Source organism: Patagioenas fasciata, chromosome 8, assembly GCF_037038585.1.
Source record: "Patagioenas fasciata isolate bPatFas1 chromosome 8, bPatFas1.hap1, whole genome shotgun sequence".
NCBI lineage: Eukaryota > Metazoa > Chordata > Aves > Columbiformes > Columbidae > Patagioenas > Patagioenas fasciata.
The window spans coordinates 26322361-26347788 of NC_092527.1; the positions used below are offsets into that span (position 1 = coordinate 26322361).

A 25428-nucleotide genomic window follows, 5' to 3' on the forward strand; every position below is an offset into this window, starting at 1 on the left:
GCAGTAATAACATAAGAAAACATTCCTTTTTTTTTTTCCACTAAAGGAACATAATAAATCCAGCTTAGCTTAATGCTATCTGAAATTAGCTGGAAAGATCAAAAAAGAGAGTGGAATTAGAATAAAATTCCATTATGACTTAGTAGTTCTACTGTAATGGTCTTTATCATGGACATAGTCAAATTTACCCTGTTTGTCCCTCCTACTTATATTTTATGCCTTCTTATTTGTTTTGTTTGATTTTATATTTTCATGAAATCATAAGGAAATTTTTTCATAAGGAAAAAATTATTGCAATTTCTGGTTATTCTAGTTCTGCGTGCATCCATGTTGTCAGTCATGTTGCTACTGGCAGCATTCCAGCACCAAGCTGCAAAGGAAGTAACACTTGGTGTTTACAGTTTTTTGGTTCTTTTGCTAAGTGATAATTTTACTTTACCATGTGACCATATTCCTCAGATTTTTTTTTTATTTTTTTCCTCCAAAATTTACTGAGAATGCAAGTGGGATTGTTTCACAGCTGAAGCTGCTAGGAGCTGAAGGCTGCTCAGTGAGCATGTAGAGCTTGCTGTGTGTGATCATTCATGTGTACCTTCATGGCACATTGGGCATGTCCCAAGCCAAACTTCCGTAATACTTTTTTTTGCAATTGCAGTTCTTGCTGCTTTGGATTGGGAAAGACAAACTTGTTTTACTCATGTTCTTAGTAGTAACTCCTGTTGCAGGTGTTAGAAGGGAATGAGTGAGTCCAGTTTAAAACAGTGTTGGCATTTTACCCTGTATTTATTTGAAGCTGTGTTTCCGTTGACTTCAGCTTTATTTGGCAATGCATAGCAATTGTGTGCAGCCAAATCCAGGCTTATGTCAGGCGCAGAAGAATGAAACACAGCAGTGACCACACTGAAGAAGTTCACATCGATAGAAAAGTTGTTTAAGCCATAAGAATTTTAGCCATTCCCCGGGATCTCATCTCTTCCTTCTGATCAAAATGCTGCATGTAATGTCCCAGAATCTAATAGGTAAAAAATACTGGGACTTTGCTGAGCCTGACTGGAGTTTCGGTGTTCTCCTGGAAACAGTGAACAAACAGTTCAGTGAGCGGAAGCTATCTTGCTGCTCGGCAGAGCTGGGCTGCGTTGTGCCACACGCTGGTGCAGGAAGCTTGAAAATCTAGGGCAGCATAAAAATGTAGAATGCTGAAATAAATTACTGAAACTGAAATATTGTTCAGCTTGGAAACTTAACAGGAAATCAGTTTGCAGATGGACTGAATTATATAGGCAGAGGGAAATGTACATTTGGAAGTGTCTAGGTACCTGAGGTTTTGCTGCTTGCATACTAAAAAGCAGGCAGATCAGGTGTATGTCTTAGCTTAATATATATTTTATGCTACAGATAGAGATGACCATGCCAACAAGGATTGAACACATGCATAAATGCCTGGTTAAGGATTTTGAGTATGGATGATAGCTAGGCTTGGGCAACATGTATTAGATTCCCGACGTGCCTTCTCAGGGTAAAACTTTTTACTTCGTGACTGTAGTTTAATCAATAAATGGTCAAGTGTCTCCACTGCCTTAATCCCCTGCAGAGACAGAAGAAAAAGATACACCTTGCTCCAAAACTGAAACTGTATGTTCTCCATGTTTCTGCCATGGGATATGTTGGTCATTTTTTTTTTTTTTTTTTTTTAAGTTAATTAGTTCCAAGTACTATGTGTTCAAGCTGAAAGAGGTAGTGAGGAAGCCATGCTGTATTAAGGTCCACTTAACACCTTTTATGGCCCTAGGTATAGACCTGATCTTGGCTTTGTTATCCATAATATAGTCATATTTTCTTTTCTCATTCTTTACCTTTCCCTCTTGCCAGTAAAGACGTGGTTTGTGTATCTACTGGGAGGGAACTGAAGCAGCACTAGGTATGCCTTGTCCTTACATGCCCGTGCTCTGAGTCTGAAGGGGGCAGGACAAAGCACACCACATTACAGGGTATGACACAGGGAAAAAGTTCTTTTGATTACAAATGATACTTAGTTCAGGTACTGCTAAGTAATCTTTGTTTCATAATTAAGATAACACTTAATTTTAAGTATGTGCTTTCCCCTCCTGAAATTTGCTGACACACTGATTATACCTCAGCCATCTCCTGGGATAAGAAACACAGGCATCTGCCCTAGAGATAAACGGATGTCTTCAAGGTCCTGTTTTTGATTAATTTCTGGACCTGGTCCATTATGCATATTGGAGGGAGACTGGAGACCTCTGAAAAATTGTTATGGCTTTGTAATTGAAGACTAGCATAATATACATGCACGAAAGCGTAAAATGTAGGCAAAAAGCAAATTATTGTATTTTGTCATTTTAGTATCTCAACTCTGCAGTTATTTTTGGCAAAGTTACTGTTGTGATTCTTCTGTTTGTTTTAAATTAAAAGACATAGACACTGTACATGTTTTGTGGAAGTCTATGCCATGGATGAATGTATAGATAACAGCCAAGGGCAGGGATTTAAAGTTCTGGGACCCATATCTTCTCTAAGAGTTGTTATTACTAAGCTGTTTTTCTTTTGTTCAAGAATAGAGTATTGTAAGAACTGAAATATGCTGCCATATACACCAGCAGCAAACAATGAAGGAGCTGCTCTCTGTATACAGCAGAAGTGCAATCCCGCATGGGCAGGCTGGACTTAATCTTTTGCTAACTTAATGCTTGCTTGTAGCTGGAGATTTGTCTTTTATCTATAATGTAGTTTAAGTAGGTCTTAGGATCTTTGTCTCCTCTAAAAGATTCCAGCAGATCTTCCTGACTTGCTAGATTTTCAAGCTGCATTTCCGAGTTCTTTATTCTGCTGTATCATTCTGTAGTTTATATTTTGATTTCCATTCAGGGTCCTAGTCGCAGAACTTCCTTGCAAAGTTCTCATGGGTCACTAAGGACCTTTATGAACTGTTTCCATTGTTGGGGTAGTTTGGCAGTAGGTCGGTAGCCTGTGGAAACAATGCAAAAGGCAAATCAGGGAGATGGAACAGTATCGGTTCACAAAAGCGGGAGAACCAGTTCACTCTGAGAAATAAGGAAACATCATTTTGTGTGTGTATCTGCAAAAGCACCAGGCTTCTTGCAAGAAATTGCTGAATTTAGGAAACAGTCTTCAAATCTGCTGAGTACAAATGAGTTGCTACTGAAATGAATACTACTAAGACAAAGAGTAGTAGCTGTTCCACTTAGTAGCTGGAATGTTAGCCCTGACTTGTTTGTTTTGTCACCCATACTAGAAAAATCTGTAGTCAGCATACATTATACTTATGCACATGCCACAACATACTTGTAAAAATCTGTTGTGTCTAGATTTCTGTTACTTGATTTAGCTTACTCTAATACTATAGTGGATGTGTTATAATTGCCTCGATAAAGGGTGTTGATTAAATTGATCTTTCATCTTGAAAATATATTGCGGGTTTGTATGCCCCTTGAAAGGTTAGAAGGGTCCTGCATTCTAGCAAACCTGCCCTGTGAAGCCTTGCTTTTTTCTCCCCTTTTTTTCACGTGCCTCCATCTGTACAGCTCCTTGGGGAGTACGAAGTAGGACCTCCCAGGGTTTTGCTGCTATAGTAGCGTATTTAAAACATAACTAACATACATTTTAATAAAGGAAAATCAAATTCAATTTGTAGGCTGTGTCCTCTTCTGAACTTACTCCTTCTGGCCTTTAAGACTAATCTCAGGAATGTTTAAAGCTGGAATAAACTATCATTGTGGAAAAGCTGCCCTTCTGCTCTCCTGCCGGTGTTGGTTTTGCCAGCTCAGCTCTGCTGCAGCTGTATAGTAAACCAGATCAGATCTGATTGAAAAATACTCTCCCACCCCTTTTTAGGACAAAGTCTGTATGTTTGCTTTCATATCTTCTCTTCAAAAAGGTGCCGTAGTTTAGTACTGTAACACCTGACCTCCTTACATGTTCACAGTACAGGTATTTAAAAGAAATAAATAGAAAAAGATGATCAAAATTTTTACTTTTAGGGAATAATATAGATCTTATTTAATCAAGTTACTAATATATCACAAGAATGAGTTTTACGTTCAAGTTGCACTTCTCAATTTCTTGCGTTTCTTTTAAGAAAGGGAATATGAAATAAAACAAACTCTTCTCTCCTACTACGTATTACCTAGCAGTGGGTTGTTTTAACCAAAATGAAATCTTCTGTTAGGAAAGTTTTGGTGGTTTTTTTTGGTTGGTTGGTTGGTTGGTTGGTTTGGGTTTTTTTTCCCCCAAGATCTACTTTAGATTTCCGGGGCATAAATTTTATTTTGCATTCCATATGTGTTGATCCATTTGGAGAGGTGAACAAGTACTCTTTTGAATACAGTGTACAAATGTGGCCATTCTAAGCAGCTGTTGAAGACATACAAATCATCAACAATTAAAATTAAAAATCAGTGAGCTCATTTGAACTTTTGTGCTTAGTATAACTTCTAACAGAAATCAAGTATTATTCTTTGGACATCATGTTTGACTGCCAAAAATGGTCAATAGATGAAACAATGTGTGAAGAAAATAACGGCAGTCCACTTCCAGAAAATACAAAATTAGCGTGTTGGAGAAGGGAACTTGGATCTTCAGTTTAGAGTAGGTTGACTATGGGAACATGAGATTTTTTGCAGTAGGAAGATCTGTATTTCAGAGCTTTTAGTAATAGCAAACTTTTAATAACATGTATTTGTTTGAATTCCAGAACAGGAATATTGAAAGAATGCTTAATTATACCAGTGAGCTCATGCTCTCCTTTAGTTTTATTTGAAGACAACCTAAGAAAAAGAGGGTTTAAGAAAAATAATACTTAAGAAAAAACTTGTGTTACGTTTGCTACAGATACTGGTGCTTCTTGACTGAGGATTTTAAGTTTTATTTCAAGCAAGAAGATTATCATGTAGTAACCAGCAGATGGAAAACATTGTTCCAGGAATTTGGGGAGCATATTAAAATGAAAGTTTCATTTTGCACAGTAGAATGTTATAATACTCTTCATTAATTGTAACATAATATAGGGTACAAAGAAAAATTGCTATCTTTTACATACTTCTACTTTACTTTTTTTTAATGATAGTGATGAGAATAAGAAAATCAATGTTTTTTTAGAAACTGTTTGGCTACAACAAGGGGACTGTTCTGTTATATGGCCCCATTGTGTACAGTACTCTAAATACATGGGCATGGATAGATTGTTCCCGAGCTTTGCAACAGTCTAAGGGTTGGTTGTGTTTTATGTGTTTTGTTTGTTTGTTTTTCCTTTTACTTAAACAGAAGCTGAACTACAGCAAATTAAAAATGAGAGATCCAAACAATACAAACCAACCCTGGCTCAGGTTTTTGAGTGCCTTAGTCTAGAAGTGTTGCATATCCTATCTTGCTTTTTTTTTTTTTAATTTTGCATCTAGTGTACTTTATTTAAACATGTGAGATTCATGTTAGACATTTGAAGAATTGCTTGGTACTTTCTGGAACAAATGTGCCTGCTGGCATCTTGAGCATTGCTTGCTTCTGCTCTGCTGGTAAGGTAGCACTGTGACAGACAACAGATGATGAAGCTGTATACCAAAAATCTCCGAACTCTGAAACAATTTTATTTCTCCAGTGTAAACATTAATATTGCTGTATTTTAAAGTTCTAATTTAAATGATAATTTTTAGAATTAGCTACTAGTTGTATATAAATTTTTAGAAGTATTAAAAAGCCTCTCTGTGTAGCTATATTGGTGAAAGCAGCAGTTTCAAAATGAAGGGTATCATTTTAATAACTGTAGGCTTATAGGTTTTTTTTAATTTTATTTTTTTTTTTCGGTAATATAAGAAGTTCTATCAAGGAAAAAAGTAGAATTAGATGCTGGAGTTCTACAAAATAAAAAATGAGCCTGTGTTAGAAAATGATTTTTTTTTCTATAACAGCCTTTCTTTCCTTTCATGTTTTTTGTTTTCTCTTCTAGGACCGGAATAGGCCCTATGACACTTTTAACTTGCACTCTTTGGAAAATTCCTTAATGGATATGATAAGGACTGATCATGAGCCTCTGAAAGGTAAACACTACCCTCCCAGTGGCCCACCAATGAGTTTCGCTGATATAATGTGGAGGAATCATTTTACAGGTTAGGAATATTCATATGTCCATGCTTGCTTGGTGTTTAAACAAAAATCAGCTTTTCAGTACCGCTATAAACTTTTTGCTAATGAATGAGTTGTCAGTTATGTAAAACTTCTTTTTTCCCCATCTTAGGACAATAAACTCTATGGTAGGAAGATAAGGTGAAATGTGTATACATTTCTTATAAGTGTGCAATCATAATATTTTCTAACTGGTGTTTCCAAAACTTGGTTTTGCGTATCAGCAAATTGCACAGTTGGGTCTCCTGCTGCAGTCATTCAGTTCAGAAGATGTGTACTGCAACTGTTCAATTGTTATGTTCAACCTCTTTTTTAAACTTAATACTGTTCTTATTTTTGGATCATCAATCTAGTATACAGGGTTCTAAAACAAACAATGTATCAAGCTTAACCTCTACAGTTGTTTCAGTTTTCTTTTTTAAAAATGTATCCTAATTTGGATTTCACATTGTTAGGAGGAACCAAAATCTGTTAGATGTTGTAAGTGCTGGGGAAGTTTTGATTATTTATGCTACTAAACTGTGTTTGTTCTACCAGATGTAGCATTGGAGATGATACTGAATAGTGAAATGCTGCAGCAGCATTTCAATTAATAAATATTCCTGATCAACCTGCACATTCCTCTGACAATATTTCATTGATTAAGCTTAAAAATAGGTACACATTCTTGCTCACATGCATTCTTAGTGACTTTGAAGACTGAAGCTAATAGTAAACCAAATACAAAGGAAGTCTTGAAATAGAAATGATTTCCAGTCTTTAAAAAGTCAGGACACTGAAATTGATAGAGAAGAAATTTACTCATGTATGGCACTTCCTATGCTAATGCTTATATACATACTTTTCTGATGCTGTGACTTCCTTATTTGTTCTCCTCCCCATTTATATATTATCTGTGGGAAAATATTTCTTCTGGTCTAAGGTCGTGTTCCTCTTTCACCATTTTTCTGGGTACAGAGTATTTTTACAACCATAACAAACTGGGTTCTGTACTGTCAACTATTTTAACCTGTGCTTTCCACTATTATCTTGCATTTTGCCCTGCTATAGCCTTCACGTGTCTTTAACCATTTTTCAGCTGTATAAAATGTCAAGAAATACTGTCTCATATCTGTTCTGATCATAGTCCTCCAGAATAAGTGTTAACCTGAAGCCACTAAAAACAAGCTTAAAAAAAATTGAGACTTCTTCCAGATATAATTTTCATATGGCTGTTATAAAAAAAAAAAATTAAATATAATACATTTAATAAGATACAATGAATAATCTAGCTAAAAGTTCATGGTTTTTAAATCAGTATTTATTTAAATATACAAATTGAGACTAATTTTTTAAAGACTGAATTTCCATATGAACGTGAGTGAACTATATGAACTTGAACTCCTGTAGGAGTGGCTGTTTCAGGACATGTTCATTCTCCATTCCAAGAAGTCACAGAACCCTAGAATGGATTGGGTTGGAAGGGACATTTGTTCCAACACCCTGACACAGGCAGGGGCACCTTCCCCTGGACCAGGTTGCTCAAAGCCCCATCCAGCCTGGCCTTGAACACTTCCAGGGATGGAGCATCCACACCACCTGTGGGCAGCTGTTCCAGTGCCTCACCACCTTCATGGTGAAGAATTTCTTCCTTATATCTAATCTAAATCTACCTTCTTTAGTTTAAAGCCATTCCCCCTTGTCCTATCACTCCATGCCCTTGTAAAAAGCCCCTCTCCAGCTTTCCCACAGATCTGCTTTAGGTACTGGAATGCCACCATGAAGTCTCCCTGGAGCCTTCTCTTCTCCAGGCTGAACAACCCTATCTCTCTCAGCCTGTCTTCACAGGAGAGGTTCTCTGGCCCTGTGAACATCTTTCTGGCCCAGCTCTGGAGTCAATCTAATGAAGTGTTGCCTTCCTCTGTTATACAGGTCTATGTTCCTATTTTAATTGAATCCTTTTCATGAAAACATAACATTTTTCTGAAAACATTGATCTACTCCTCAGATCACTTTCCTATTGTGTTTTCATTGTTGCCTTGGTATTGATCCTTACCCTGTACCTCCAATTTTCTGCTTTTCCTCTTGCAAAGATGCAGAAGGTTTTCAACTACTGTCCTTCTCTGCACCTTCCTCAGAGTTCACTTACTCTTGTCTTCTAAACTCACTTGTTTTGTTTTTTTCCTTATTTATCCCACTCTCCTCTGGCTTCCCCCCTTAGAGTAGAAGCATATTTTGGTCTGTAATCATGTTGAGAAAGTAAGTGATTGGCTCTACTTGCTTTTGTTTCTTCAGTTGTTGTCACATTTTCATTTATTTTCACCTTGAAGCTTTTTGAATATACTGTTTATGTATGTTCAGCTTGATTTTTCAGTTCCTCATAGACATTCCTGTGTGAATGCCTTTTGTGCGAAATTTCAACTACTTTTTCCAGAATCTTATTAACTTCACCAGATCTCAGAGCTGCTTCTTCATTTTACCTCCCCTGTCTTTAACACTAAACTTAATGAGTTTTTCCCCTTGGATCTTCCCTTCTCTGGCATGTGTGGCTGCCATCTCTTTTTCTTGTGTACATAGAAAGTAAAACAACTACAAAAATACCAATTTAGAGAACAAACAAAAATAATGAGGTGGCTTTCAAATGAGTTTTTAAATTGTTCACCCTTTGGTAAGTGAACCTTGTTTTCACCAACAATTTTAGCTAACAGCACTTACATGTCAGTTGGCCTTATATTTACTATTCACACTTCTAAACAAAAGAGATGAAAAGATGAGTACCAAAAGCCCCTGATTTTGAAAACACAGACAAATTTAATTCTAGAAAAGCTCTACACGTCTTGGAGCCTCCAATGCATGTCACAAAGCCAATGCAGCTATTTCAGGATAATCTCAGCCTGCTGCTGGCAACAGAGTGTTCAGCAAATGTTTATTTTTAGTAGTACTGTCTGTATATGTATTCATTAGTAAAATATTGCAGGTGGTTTATCTGGAGTTTGAAACTTTGCTTGGAACATAGCCCTTCTTGGCGTATGTGCCCCCTCACATCCCAGAAGATACTTGCAACAAAAAATAATTATCTTGGATATAGAACAAAGGCCTTAGATTAGAATGTGGATGAGAGGCTTAACCATAAAAGATTCTGATGTGAAGACCAAACTGAAATGGTTCTGGGATATTTTCTTCTCCTTTGGGGTACAAGTTCCTCATGAGAAAGTGTCTTTCCTCTTGTTTGTAGCAGCTGAAGCTGCGTCTCTGAATCTAAGGTACAATCAGACTTTGTCCTGCATGCCATGGAAGTTTGGTTTATTTCAAGGTCACCAAAGCAGGTCACTTTTTTCAAAGCATGATCCAGTTGGCCTCAAAAGGGCATGTGATTAAGTGACTTTTTTTGAGGGGTGTTGCTTTCAATTGTGGAACAAGAGAAAGGCTGAAGGATTGTTAGAGAAGCAGAAAGTAACTGGTCCTCAGTCTTGCAATATTGAATTACTTAGCACTCAGTGTGATTGGCATGCTGGCTTGGTGCTCTTCACCTAGGAGAGCTAGGGTCACTTAGTTCTTTTTGGGTGTTTCTCACTGTAGGAGAGATTTGATACCTAGCTCTGAGGTTTCTGGACTTAGATAAATTACCAGCTTATCCATCTATGTTGCACTTTTTCCGGAGCCCAGTCATGTAAGAACACTTTCAGTGTCAGCTCTCACTCTGTTTCTGTCTAAAACCGATTTATTTTTCTCAGCTTGTCCTGCTAGATAGGTGTACCCTGCTCTAGGTTCCTGTTGTTCTCTTCTCATAGTCTGGGAACTGTGTAACTTTACAAATTGTTTGCCATTTTCATGCTTTGAGATCTAACTCACTCGTTAAAAAGGAAGTCTCATTTTCTTTTCTTCCAAGACAGCTAGGCAGACTTCCTTACCTGCTTTCTCTGCCATCATGACTGGCCTCAAATTTTTTCTTTCAGTCAATACTTGTAAATATTATTCTCCTTTCAAAAAGGGGAGAAAAAAGAGCAAAAAAAAAAAGGTATAGTAAAGGAATTGTAAAGCTTCTTCTAATTAAAGGCAAATTACTGTATATGGCCAAGAGTATCTGGTTGCTCCCTGTGTCAGTCATAAACATGCCCATATGACAGAATTGTGCAATATTTTCTAAAATGTTTTTCCTGAATTGTCTGATTTATTTTCTGGGTTGCCAATAAAATATATTATATGCTACAAAAACATGTGAGAGAGTTTAGCTTTAATGAGGAAAGTATATATTTGCAGTATTTTGTAACCTGTTGGTACTTACATACTACTTCTATCTAATGCTGTAGGGTGAAACTGAATTATCAGAATAACTATAGGTAGATGCTACTTATTACTGACCAAACCATTTCTTTCCTACATCAAAGCATCTCCTGCCTATGGTGCAATATGTCACTGTTGCAATATGTTTATCTGTGTCAAACTATTGCATTACAACACAAACACATTCTGATCTATAAAAAAATATTTTGATCAGTAGTAACTAACAGCTGCCTTTGCTCTATTTTAAAATAATTAAATAAAATATTTCAGCTGTGTTAGATCGTATGCTGTGCACATGTACTACTGACAGATCATGAAACTGAATCAAAATATAAAATTGAGGAGAGAAATCATGTCCCTTCAAAATATTTTTTAAAATTTACTGTTACAGTAGATAACTGTAATATTTGGGTTTTATTCTATATCAGAATGGAAAGAAACTTAGTAAAGTGCAACTAACAAATTCTGAGATTTTTATGTGTATCAGTGTGACACACCTTAAAGTATGAGTATTTCTACACAAGTACAAGGTGAATTTCTACACAAGTATAAGGTGAATTTCAATTTCAGTAGAATGTACATGCTCTCTGACTATCTTAGCATTTTTTATTCTGAGATTGTTTGAGACTCTGAATACAAATGTACAACAGTTTGGAGGTAGAAATAGCATCTGTGGGGAACCTTTTTATCTTGGTTTTCAGTGCCTAATATGAACTACACCCATATATTTGCACAAGAGAAAACTGAAGTTACTCGGGTTACTACTTTTTAACTACTGTAAAGACTGTATCAGGTCATATGAAAACTAAATAAATTTCAGATTTCTGGTTTACATTTAACTTAACTATGTTGTTAATGAGTTATGACAGCAGTGGTTCAAGATTATATGCAACTTAGACAATATTGTAATACACATAGAAGGGATCTTTACTTTTCTATCTTGATCTTCAGTTAACTTCGTTGCATGCTACCAGATTCTATTCCTCTGTAATTGTTCATCAGCTTTTTGTAAGCAAAATGGTAAGTTTGCCACATGACCTGAGAAAAGTGAAGGTGAATAGATGATATTTGTGTTTGCAGTCAGCAGCTGAACACAAAGGTCATGCAAATAGAACAAATGTTGTCATCTCAGTCCTAGAAATGGTGCCACCCAGGAGAGCGTTTTGCAACACTCCCATTAGAAAAAAGTGCGCTGTAACAGTGTTTCTCAAAATCTCCATGCTCATCAGACACCTTTCTGTAAATGCACATGAAGACCAGAGTGAGCAGACAGCTGCATTTGCACATCTATTTGTGTGTTAAGGCAGGCCACTCAAGCTAATTACAGAATCATAGAATCATTTCAGTTGCAAGAGACCCTCCAGATCATTGAGTCCAACCATAACCTATATCTAGCACTAAACCATGTCCCTAAGAGCCTCATCTATATGTCTCTTAAACACCTCCAGAAATGCTGACTCAACCATTTCCCTGGGCAGCCTGTTCCAATGCCTGACAACCCTTTCTGTGAAGTAATGTTTCCTAATATCCAGTCTGAACCTTCCCTGGTGCAACTTGAGGCCATTTCCTCTCATCCTATCACTTGCTACTTGGGAGAAGAGACCAACACCCTCCATGCTACAGCTTCCTGTCAGGTAGTTGTAGAGTGCAGTAAGGTAATCCTCTTAAAGGAAATGTGCTCTGTTTCCTTTCTATTTGAGTCTCTGCTTAGTGAAGAAAATACTTTTTAATTTTTTTTCCAGTACAGAATATGACCATTAAATGGTTCATATTTCTCTAAGTGCTTTCTTCAATGATCCTGTATTATGATTGTACTTCCTAATTTCCTACTGGCATCCAGCGTGACCTTGTCTTTGACCTACAGAATCATTCTGGGCCAGACTGATGGGATTTTTTGTTTGCTTTGTTTAGTTTAAAGAGTGGTGATACAGATATCAATTTTCCCTTTCTTTATTTCTATTTTTTCATCGTACTACTAAGACTGGCCTCACAGACACCTAAAGTTGGTTTGTTCCTCCCCCCCTTCTTTTTCTTCCTCACTTCTGTACTGTTTTGAGGGTTTTGTATATTTTAGAATAGCATGCTAATGTCTGCTTTCATATTGGTTGATTTTAATCTCCCCAAACTGCCCAGTAAGAATACCAATATTGCTCTTTTTAGTACAATTCTAGAACTATATGTAGAATGGATATATGTGTATGTATATTATACCTGTCTACCCCTTACAAGTAAAACCAGATTTCATTTTATATTCATCAGCTCTTGCTTTTAAAGTACCAAAATTTTGAAAATATAGCTGGTTTTGAGCTAAAAATGTTTGCACTACTTAAATACATGCAAGACCTTTGTGCTTTATTTGAGCAATGTAATTTACTTATGAAGAGTACTTTTCATTGTCTTGTATATGCTGTTAGATTGTATAGGTTGCTTTGTCTACTGATCACATGTATTTGTTTAGTCACTAATAGGAAGCAGTTCACATCAGCAAGCTTTATTACTGATATTCATAGCTGATAATTATACACTGCTGTTCACATTGCCACAATATGTATTTGCACAGTAAAAATCTATACATGTAAACATAGTAAGAGTTCTTCATATTTCCCTTCTGGCAAATAACAGTATTTTTGTTCCACTGAGTGCATTAATGTGTAAATGATATGTAGGTCCCTAATAGTTGTTTAAATTATAAGTGTGAACAAAAGACAGACTTACAAAAAAAAAAAAAAAAAGAGGGGAAGGGAAGGGAAAAGAAAAAGGAGAAAAAAACAACAAACTTCTTCAGTGAGTTACCTTTTATTTTTCTAATTCTTTATGCAGACCCTGGCTTACAGAGTTCTTGCTTTTGGAATTGTTTTGGGCATGTATATTGAGTTAGTGTAGCATCAGTTTCAGGTGTCTGTATTTCAGGGGGAAGAGGAGAGAGAATGTACTGAGGTCTAGTCAGGGAAAAATGATTAAAATTCTTATATATACACACACATGCTTCATGCTTTTAGACCATTTGTGAATCATGGCGCAAAGACTCATGGTTGAGCTGGGGTATGTTGAGTGAGAGTTTGGGGAGGCTGTTAGGTTTTCCTGTAAACTAGACCCCCAAATACATGTCAGTTAAAATAACCTTCATTCAGATGTTTGAGGGAATACTGGTATTGCTTTGATTTTTGCACTTTTCTGTGTCTAAACTTTACCCACTTGCTACCTGTCCATCCAAATAACTATTGCTGTTTTGTAATGCCTTTTGTTGGCACCAACTTTGAAATCACATGCTAGAAAAAATAAGAATGATAAAGGAGGTATTCATGCTAAGGAAGTATAGCAGACCTAGTTCTGTTGCCAGTTTCATTTGACCTTGCCACTGGAGTCTCTAGTCATAACTTGTAATTGATATCAACAATGATCTTAAAAACTATGTAAGAGGAAGTTCTCATTCCCAGTAAGTTCGGGAAGGTCGGAAGCAGGCCGGTTTTGCTATTTTCTAGCAAATCTTATGCCAAATAGCAATTGGTGTAAGTGGTCAACCTTGGTGAAAGCCATGAGGTGTAACAGTGGAAGAAGTTTTACTCAGCATATGGTCAATAGACATTGTTTCTTGGAATGTTGATTGTGACATCAAAATGATGAGACTAGGTATTATATCTACAATCTTAAAAATTCTTAACTGAGTTATTGTTTCATGTCCAGGAGATGATTACGATTTCACAAATTCAAAAAACCATAGAACACTTAGGAAGAGAAAAAGAATAAAAAGAGAAAGTGAATTCAGAAATCTCTTCATGCAAAAGCAGTAATGTTAGATCTAGAACTGATTAATCACTGGTGTTTGTTTCAAACCTAGAAAAATAATGATAATGGCAGCACATATAAACAATGATGAAATAAAATATTAGTTTTACACTTAGTTGTAAACAGATTGTGCTCATAAGCTACAATATCTGCTAAAAATAGTGGATTTTAAAGTTGAGATTAAGGGGACCACTATAGGCAAGTCTGGCTCTAGAGACTGTCAAACAAATGCCATAGTGGTAAAACCATGCCTGACCTACAGGTTTGTTATTTTTGGTGCAACATTATTTCTCAGAACTGTTCATGTAACTTGCAATTATCTAGATGATTAAAAAAAAATCAGATTATCTACTTGTGAAAGATTTAAAAAAGAGATTCATATCTGGGAAGGGTATACTTAAGTTATTGGAAAGATTTCAGAATAGTTTCAAAATCATGACTTTTCTACAAAGACTGAGGTGAAGTTAAATTACATTTGAGATCTTCTTATTTCCTATATAATACAAAGAGAAGACACATATGCTTGAGATGTGCTTCAAGAAGGAATGGGGTGCTCTGCCATGACAAACATGATGTTGGACATACAGCAGAGCATTTAGGCAGTCCAGCTGGATAAGTCTCATCTCTCCAAAAGCTGTTAGGAGAGAGAATTTAAGGAATTTAGTGACAGAAGATATGCAAAAGAGCAGCCCAGATTAAACTCTCATTTATACCCTGAGCAAGAAATATACAACTACTCTTTCTTTTTTTTTTTTTTTTTTTTTTTAGGTATTGAAAAGACTTATGTAAAAGAGTGATTATTGTTGCAGCCTGTGTGTTATAAAAGCACATAATTGAAAATATACTCAATAGATAGTTATGAAACCAAGACAGGCAAACTGAAAATGGCAGATGTCTGCTGAATACAAGTACTGGGGATGTTATTACTGGAAGGGTTCCTGTTTATGATTTCAGTGGACTGCTGGAGTCCATAGCTTCTGTGCTATAACTTCTCTGTGTTTGTGCTTATTGTGCTTAAGATTCTTGAAAACCAGACATTTTATCCAGAGATGTCATTTTTAAACTATAACTAGAAATATGTGCTTGTATGGACTTCATAAAGGTCTGGGTAGCACATATGTGCTTTTCTGAAAATTGTTTTCCTGTAGTAATTTCTGTGTTTAACCCAAATATGTCATTGAAAGTACATATTCTTATTTACATTTAATAGTTTTACATTGTCCATTTAAATGAACAAATTTATAATTTTTTTTTCCTCTTTCTTCTTGTTCCTTAGATAACTATGTAGTTTTGTAATCTGCATATAGCCTCTTGGTTTCAACTGGATAATTTGCTTTCAGACAGCAAGATACTCGAATGTTGTCGTTAACATGAGAGGCTGCATAATTTTTTGGTAACTAATTGTCTTATGATTGGTGCATTACCAGTCTGTTTTGAATGCTTTTAATTCAGGTGTGTTTTGAAAGCATTCCATTAGTTTGTTTCTATAGAGTTGCACTAGGGAACCTCTGAAGGTGCACGGAATCATCCCACACTGTTGCTTAGCTCAGTGTGAGAACATGTCCTTCTGCTTGTGCTGCTCTGTATTTTCTGCTCCTCTGAAAAGATAGCTGACAAGAACGGTTTAAAAATAGCAGGCCAAGGGCAGGTGACAAAATGTCACACCAGCAGCACCTGGTCCAGTGACAGCCTGGAGGGAGGAAAAAACCAAACCCAGATGTCACAGATACAATTCTATTTCTGAAGCTGGTCAAACAGCAGAATTTCAGCTTCAGCAAAGGAAAAGGGAAGGGCCTGTCCAAGTATTATGCATTTGAATTTTACTCGTCTGTTTGTTTGTTTGGTTTTTTAATAGCAATTCATATTTTTTTTCTGTTACAAGTATTAACTTAGAAGTGTAGATTATTATATACACCTTTTCACAAGTAATACCTGTAACCTCACACTCGTTAATATGCTGTTAAAAAAAAGGGAATTAATGTCAATCTGGCAGGACTCCTGACTTATTTTGGCACAAGCTTATTATACTAAGTGAAATCATAGCAGCTTTAATGTTTCTGCAGTGCCAGATTAATGTGAAAGTATGTATAGGAGAATGATATCTGTAATTAGGAAATCTGAAGTAGTTAATGAAGTTTTCTTTAAGAAGCTTTGCTGAAGGAGTTGGAAAGTAAAAATGAAAATTTTATTTACCTTCCTTCTGCCCCTCCTTCTTTCTGGAGGTGGGATTTGCTTCACAGTCTTATTGCGGGGGCAGTTTTTTCTAAAAGAGTGAGAAAATGATAATGTGAATAATATATATTTCCTTTTCTTAAACTGCTTGTGACTTCGTTTCAGAAGTGTACTGAAACTTCGTGTTGTATCTATTCAGAAATAATGCTAATTACAGCACAGCAGTCTCTGTGGCTGGAAATAGAAAGCTGTAACTTATTAATAGGAACTAAAAATGTTGGATTAGATTGGCTTTAGTTCTGCTTTGTCAACACTTGTTAAAACTTGGTTTTGCAGAAGTATGGAAGAGAATTTACACTACAGGAACTTAATGGCTATGTTAGTTTGTCAGTATAGTGAGTGAGTCTTGATCTCCCATATATGAGTGCCAATATAGTGAAAAAATGTAAATTGCCTGCTTAGCTCCCAAACTTAACCACAAATCTAGAGACATGGAGAGCATATAAAATGGATTACAGCACTTGTAAGTAACGTAAGTTACTTGCATTACTTAATTAAAATATTTTTTTATGCAACTATAGTGATTCTTTTATATCTTTTTCTCAATGAGGACTAATATAAATTACACCTTTCAAATTGTTATGTGGTGTTTGATTAAAATAGTCCTGTTACAAAGTTTCTTCAGGGTAAGTTTTTAATACTTCAGCTCAGTTAAATAGTATCTAAAACTAATCTGAATAGTAGGAGTGTTGTCTCATTCATTGCTTTGATGGTAGAAGTAGACTTCCGTGGACTGCGTCTCCTGTGAAACAATGTAATTGCATGTGAATTTGTTCCCACTTCCAGTTCTTAAAGATCTTCTTAAGCCAACCTTTCGTTTGTTAAATTTCACCCGAGAAAACTGGTACTATTTTGCGTTCCTCTAGCTTCCTGAAAACTAACACCCGCAGAGTTCATTTGGGTTTAATGGTATATATGATGGTCCATATTGTGGGTCAAGAATCCATGTTTTTCAAATACACGTGAACGTACTCCATGAGAACAACACTCCCTCCAGCTCAATGTCTTATCTCAAATAGTAAGTGATGGCAGATTCCTAGAGAAGATTATAAAAGAAGGGTGAGCACTCCATCTCCAACAATCCATTAACTCTAGAGTTTCTGGTGTCACACGTAGTATAGAAAATAGTGGTTTATTTTTACCAATTGAGCCTTCGTATTGCTGTACTTATTATTTGAAGCCTACTATAAATGATGCAACTGCAGCAACATTGACATTTGAATCTCTATTTTGAATGAGTAAATGTAATACTTTCCTAGTACAAGGCAAAGGAATGTATTAAAAATTATTATTTACGTGTTTATTTTGTGATTTTCAGTGTTCTGAGTGCATAACACTAAAGGTGCTATGGTGTTAAATACCTTGAATGTGTATTCTTGCAAAGTTGCCTTCAGTAGGTGGAAGATTTGGCTACCCTGGCTGCTGTTCTCCTTTTAGTAAAATTTCATATTATTGAATGTAATTCAGGTTTGAAATAAAGACATTAAAAATAGCTTTTATTTACATTGTAGGACGTATGGGAATAAACTTCCATCATCCAGGAACGGACAATATTATGGCTCTTAATAGTAAGTAGTTAATATTTAGTGACTTACTGTCATATTGAGTATTATTTTTTTACATCTACTGTGTATGTAGCTGTACAGTCAGACATAAATATGTGTAATAATAATATTTGCACAGAAGTTTATGTGCACTATCTAAAAATTATTCTCATAAATCAATTATCTCTGATTTTATTGGTAGAATTGGTGATTCTTTATATTAACTTTATAATAGATTTATGTGTTCCACTGGAAACTTCATAATGCCTGCTATATATAATACTGCAAAACAATCTCTGTTGTTCCCTCTTTTGTGGGTGTGTGTGTTAAATTTGGAACTTTAATTTCTGATATCTCTCCAGATATCTTTTTCTTGTTGGGATGAGTTGTTACAAGTTTTGTATACACCTACGTTGACTGTTGGAGTTTACTTTCTTGTTTTCCTTTAAACATTATGTAGACAGGACTGGAGAGTATGTTTAGACATCTATAGGCTACAGGAGAAGTGTGGGGCTGAAATTCACTGAAAGATTATTGCTTTTCTTTCTGTCAGAAAATAAAAAGTAATTAAAAAAATATCCAGTCATGAGCACACACATTGAAAAAACCTGCCCAAATTGATGTGGAGGCTCTAGAGCCAGCCCCCAACGTTGTGGGGAGCTGTGGGGGACGTCGGGTCAGGCACCGCCATCATAACGTAGAATTGAACTGTGCAAATTAAAGCATAGTTTTTGTCCACCTAATCCTAAGAAAAGCTTACTGCTTTGAAATGCCTGGTTTTGCTTACAATGTTGTATGTTATGATTAATTTACTAACTGCTCTAAAATTTTTTGCCTTTGCACCATCTATATAAATTATGCTGTGTATGGTTGAAAGCTGCAGGGTTTTTTAGAGTCTTAAAATTAGATTGTGTTTTGTGTACTGCCGAACAGAATTAAAAAAGAATATGTCAATGTGAAGAACGAAATATCTGTAATAGACAGGATGCAAGGACTTTGACATTTGGCTTTAAATGCCAGCTTTTAGAACCTATAAGACCATGCTTGTGCCCTTTTATTTGGTTTGTTTTACACTGCTAATGATGTTGAGGTATTTTGTGGAGTTTCTATTGTCATAGTTAGCATATATGCCCCATTTTATTATGGGCACATGACATTACAGGAAATCAACTAGGGGAAATGCTCCATTTAATTAAAGACCTTATTAAAAGGGAAAGCTGGGCATGTAGCTCTGTATGTGTGTGTGAATAAATTCCACACAGTACAGTCTGCTGCTGTTGAACATAAATTCTGGTCTCAGAAGGTATTTGTTTCTCTAATGTGGGCATTTCAATAAGCTGATTGCAATAGTAATATAGTTGTGAAGATAGGGGATTAGAAGTGAATTTTGAGATTTTTTAAAAATTGACAGTTACTATGCAATATATAGCAGTATTTCTTACAGGGTCTTCTAGAGGTTTTTGAAAGACAGGACTGAAAAACTGATACAAAAATCTATACTATATACTGTATTATATCATATCATGGTTGTTTCATTTTGGGACAACTCACTTTTATCCTAAGCAGTTGAATATATTCTATTTTGATTTTTGTCATTGCTAGATAAACTTAAAAAAATCAGTTGCCCTTTTAAAGGAAATAACATTTAAGAAATTATTTCTTTCTCCCTGTCTAATTACTGTGAAATTTTTAGAGCAGCTATATAATGTAATAGTTTGTAAAAATAATGATCCTTTGCAGCTATAGTCCTGGTATATGGCTAAAAGATTAGTATAACTAACTGAGTGACCTAACCAAGATATATTTAGGCATTTCCAGTATTTAAAATATTATGCGATTATTGAAATATATGCAAGTTTACAGACTTGCATAAACCTGGAAACATAAATATGCAATTTATCCAAAATAATAGTGATTGTTCTTTTGAATGAAATTAATTGCAAATCAAAAGTCTGGATATGTTCCCATAAGTTTTCCTTCTCCTGCATCTCTTCTCCCTCCCATTCCATAGTAGGCGAGGCCATACTGGTTTTGGCAGTTACAGAGTCCAGAAACCAGAATGATTGTATTGGGAAAGCTATTGGGTTTTGCTCTTAAATCTTCAAAGAGTGGAGAGTAAAAGCAAGTATTCAAGTACCTGAGCTTAAAAATTACTTTCTGTGATTTAAATCTTCTTTTGTCTGCAGCTAAAACTGAGAAATTTAGAACTATGTAATTCTTGTGTCATCCCTTACTTCTGCATGGGGAAATATACTAAGGAAAGTTGGTCCAAGAAGAAATATTCTTTCCTGTGCTGGAATGGTTATGATTTGGGATTAATATATAGATATAAAAGTAAACTAAACTAAAATAAAAATTCTCCAGATATATTTAATCCCAGTAATTTATGGAACAATTTGGAGAACTTATGTAACTTCTTTAAATCATAATACTTGTAATATCTATATATAATTTCTGTGAAACCGAACACTGTCTGCTGAAACTGCAAATCCAGCCTTCACATTCTATTTATAGTCATTGCTACATAGGCATTTTCCTCTTTTGCTGTGAAGACACAGTAATAATCTTTAAGATTTATTACTCAAAGCTCAATTTCTCACTAACAGCATACACAGTCTTTTGAAGCTGGAAGACAACATAGGCTGATGCCAACAGCAATGCAAAACTTTAGTTCACGTGGTATAGGAAGAGAGGAAGTTTTCTGGGGGCCATTCATCTCTTTAGCTCCTTTTTATCCTTTGTGGCAACACTTTCAACTGTACTTCAGCTGTTATTCTGATTTATTGATTACAGCCTTTAGAAAGTAGGGATTTTCCTGACTGTCTCGAGCTACTGCTTGTAAACATTGAAAGGGATGGTTTGGCTTGAGGGAAGGTGTTACTTGTTTAGTTGCCAGTGCTTAGTGTAGAGCATACTACCACCCTTTTGTTCATGATTGTGCAAAGCTATGAATTGTCATCACCTCACAGCACTGAGTTCTGAAATGACAAAATTAGTGAGACAGAAGAGATTGCTTTTAAATGCATAATAACTGTGAATCTCTGCTTCTCACTAATAGCATTATGTTTGTGTATAGGCATACAATACAGGCACTTGAAGTTTTCTGTCAGAATTAGGCTTCTCCTGAGGAATGCAGTGTTCAAATATTCAGAGATATCTGAGCATAATCCTAAAGAGCATTTAAACAAAAGGAAGATGCAAATATTTAGATTTGAAACATTGTGCAAAGGGAAAAAACTATAGCTTTTGTCTATGTGAGCTCTAATTGAAATTCTCTAATTGAAATAGTGTTTTTAATCAAGTAGTGACACCTGTTTGTTAATTTTGTAATAGTGTTAGTCATACTGAGCTAAACAGTAAAATAATTCTAATGAATTTTTCATCTGCAGCACACTAATAAAGACAATTGATACTGTAATTTTAGGGGAAATCTGGCATAAATTGAATAATTGAGTTTAGCTGTGTAAGTTACTGTATGGACTTAAAGGGAAACAATGTATTGACAATATTTTTAGGAGATGTTTGCAAAACTAATTAAAAGTTATGTTTACAATAATAAGGAAAACTTGAAAAGAAATCAATTTTCTTTGCCAAATTTAACTCAAAAGGTCTCCTCCATCACCTTCTCTTGCTTGTACTCACAGTCATTTGTAGTCATACATTTCTGCAGCGTTCTCTTGAATTAATATGTCCTCCTTTTTAATTAGCTCTATAAATGGGACTAAATGACTGGCATGAATACACAGTCACCTATGTGCTAGGTAGTGCGCTGTCTTCATTGCTTCTTATGAACTCCAGAAAGCCAACAGTCAGCTTTAGTGGGAGACAAATTTAGCAGGTGAAAACAGGAGATGGGGAGTAAACAAGCATGTGTGATCTTTCTAAGGAAGCACTGAACTGTATTGCTGGGATCCCAAACAAACTTCTGTAAAATGAGTTTATACTAAAGGTAGTTAAACCAACAAATGAGACAAAAACCCGTTGTGAAATGTCGAAATTGTGTTCTTTCTAAAGCTGCTCTGTACAGGGACTTTACTGTTGGGCTTCAAATGTTCCATCTGCTTCCAATGTTCATTCTTGTCTCATGAAAATATGTCATCTGTGAGGTCTGGTGGTGTTTGCTCTCTATCCGAGTGTCTTCTTTTCATTAATGTCATTTAGTTCTGTTTGTTCTGAATAAAATAACTTGAAAAATACATGAAGGCAAGGATTTGGAGCACCTTTTTAGAAGTTTGTGTAGAGATTTTGGGTTTGTTTCATTAACATAAATAATAATTATGTGGGGAAGTTGTCATGCCATGACAGAAAATGTAATGGCAGCAAAACAACTTCATTTTTTATTTTCATGCTTCTATTGTTTTTAAAATTTCCTTGTCTCTTTAAGAACTGTTGTACTTTGCTCTTCTGATATTCTAGTGTATTGTTTTCAAACATATACAGTGTTTAGATATACTAAAGTTGCTGAAATAGAATTTTATATTGGATTTTCCTGCTCATGCTTTTGGTATACCTTGGAATGAACTACTCTGGATAGAAAGTTTATTGAATTATTTTTGTTTTGCAAAATCTTGTGTTGACAGTGTAATAGCTAATAAAAGCTTGGTTTTTTTAGTGAGAGAAGTCTGGGAAAATGTGCAGCTAAATTTTGAGATGCATTGTTCTGTTCTAATAGTTTGGTACCTGCCTATAGGAATTTGCTGAGCTTATCAGCCCAATTGCCAAGTTGGGTTACTAGCTTATTAAGATATAAGGAATAATAGGAAGGAATAAGGGACACTGAGAGAAGTAATAAGGTTTGCAAAACTAGACCTAATTTAATTGTAAAGAGATCAGACTTTATTTAACTGAAGGGGAAAAAATGAGTGATGTAAAGTGTGACATAGCAAAGGTAGCAGTGTTCATAACAGTCTCAGAGTGTGCAAACTGGCACTTCATACATAACCTTGTTAAGTTTTTCAGAACCAGCTGTACAAACAGTATTGATGCTGCCTTGGGGGTTATGAGGTGGGATAGCTGATATCTCAGAGTCCCTTCTATACCTGTTTAATTAAAAAAAAAAAGTGGGGGGAGGGGACAGAGAAAGACAGGGGAACAATAAAATATGTTTTTTCTTCTTTCCTCCCTTCAGTTTTTTTATATTAGCATCTGCAATTCCCATGATCCGATTTGGTTGTTACTGAAGGCAGGATCTCTTATCAGTGACTGCTAAAGTCTGTCTTTAGTAGAGGAAGATTGCTTAATTTTTTTTACTTTTAATCCAACTTTGTAGCTCTTTATTACCTTCTTGTGGTTTTCTTTTTTCTTTTTTTTCTCCTCTCACCATGTTTCCTGCCTTATAACCTCACCAATGTGCTTTCCTTTCATCTGTGTGATCCTCTCTGTTGTGGGCGAGTGCCATCTGTTTCTGCAGAATTTTAAGAAAAAGATTTGCCAGGCTATTCCAAAAGCATTATGTATGATGGTAAAAGAAATGAGACTGCAGTCCAGAATTAGGTTTGATAGGTTGGAAGCAATATGAAGGAAGTTCCTATCGAGCTCACTGTTAGAAATGTGAGTTTTATCATTAATCTATTTTTTTAAACTAAAATGAAGAACTGAAAATAGATAAGTCTTCCCTCTTGCACAGATGCTTGGCTGCTTAATATGCCTAAGGATGAAAGACCTAAACTGTTTAAACAATAGTTTTGAGTATCAAATGCAGTTCATGTGTCTGATCAAGTGTTTGAGGCCTACAGCTTGCCATGTAGGTTGTATTTTTCTGATGATGGGATTTAGTTGTGTATGTATGTCATCATATATTATCAAGGAGATCGTTGTAATGCTTTCATTGCTATCATTGGGAAAAAGGCGAACCAGAAGAGACTGTTGAGGCTAATATCACCAAATGATCACAATACCTATCTGCATGTCCAGCCCATATATCAGTGGAAATTGAGAACCACCTTTTGAACCACTCTTCGATGAGCAATAATCCTCCCAATCCCAAAACTATACCTCTTTAAAATGACCAGAGGGTAGAAGTCTTGTTCTTTGTGAATAGCTTTTCTAGCTGTAGAAAAAGGGGAAGAAAGAGCTTTATTTTCTTAAACAAGCAGTTCTGTTGCATTGCTTATCATGAGTGTGGGTCACTGGCAGAGCTTTAAACTAGACTTGAAGGGGGAGTGGGATAATATCAGGCTTGCTGGTGACAAGCTGTGGGGTGACACAGCGAGGCTGGAGGGATGGGTTGCTAGTGAGGGCCCGTAGCCTGTTGCTCTGAGATGTGCTGGCTACACTGCAGCACACGTGAAGCTTAATGGAGATGAGCCAGGGGCTCCTGAGGTAGTAGGAGCCAATGGGGAAACACCAGTGAAATACCTCAGAGGAATAAGGCGGGCATGTCCAACTCATTTTCACCAGGGGCCACATCAGCCTCGTGGTTGCCTTCAAAGGGCCAAATATAATTTTAGGACTGTATAGATATTGTAGTAGCTGACGTACTTCTACACCAGTGCATGCAGTATAGGTAAAAAACAGGAGGCAGCTGGAAGCCATCACGCTACTAGAAAGCCACAACCTAGTTGCCATTACTGAAACTTGGTGGGACGGATCCCATGACTGGAGTGTGGCTATCGATGGCTACAGGCTGTTCAGAAGAGACAAGCAAGGAAGGAGGGGTGTAGGTGTTGCCCTCTGCATCAATAAATGGATAGAATGTGAAGAGCGGTCTCTGTATAATAGCCACAAGCAGGTTGAAAGCTTATAGGTGAGAATTAGAGACCGAGGCAACAAAGCGAATCTTGTGGTTGGTATCTGCTACAGGCCGCTGATCAATGGGAGCCTATTGATGAAGCCTTCTTACTCCAGCTCCAGGAGGCATTGCACTTGCAGGGTCTTGTCCTGCTGAGGGTCTTCATTTTCCCTGGCACTGTAACTCACTTGCCAGATCTCTGAGAACTTCAGAGATCCACTATTCAAAAGAAAAAACTTGACATATTTTCCTTTTTGATCTTAGAAAATTATTGGACAACTCTTAATGTCATTAAAGCAAGTATTGTTCTGAACTGCTGACTGCTTCAGGTTACAAATTGTTTTTTCAAGTTAGAAATAAGATTCCGGTACCTTAAATATCAAGGTTAATCCTGTCCATACCTCTGCTGAAATCTGTGAGGAGAATCTTTCACAGTTTGTCAGTTCTCTATCGCTGTTAGAATCTGGATTAAAAGGCAAGTCAACATATTATAGAATCTGGATTAAAAACCGAGCCAACAATTTATTTGGGTAATATTATCCTCTGAACATACTGGAAGTACATCAGCTTGTCTATGGACTTAAGCTATTATATTTTTAATAAGATATGATGTATTTGAAAAGGTTGTCAGAAAGTTGTCTGTCGCAGGTTATTAATTAAGCCATATTGAAGCTGCTGAAAGCTTTTGATCTGCTTGATGTAGGTGAATGATACTCA

At 36.0% G+C, this 25428-nt stretch overlaps 1 protein-coding gene across 10 annotated transcripts in view; it reads left to right on the forward strand.

Moving 5' to 3' along the window:
- CPEB3 (cytoplasmic polyadenylation element binding protein 3) overlaps nucleotides 1–25428 on the forward strand; it is a 94906-nt gene that overhangs the window by 25007 nt on the left and 44471 nt on the right. For 7 of the 10 annotated variants that reach the window (XM_071812013.1, XM_071812012.1, XM_071812019.1 and 4 more), the window contains exons 3-4: nucleotides 5981–6140; nucleotides 17949–18005. In XM_071812013.1, coding sequence (XP_071668114.1) covers nucleotides 5981–6140; nucleotides 17949–18005 — 217 coding nt within the window. The remainder of the gene's footprint in view (nucleotides 1–5980; nucleotides 6141–17948; nucleotides 18006–25428) is intronic. The other 3 variants (XM_071812014.1, XM_071812016.1, XM_071812018.1) reach the window with 1 other exon arrangement.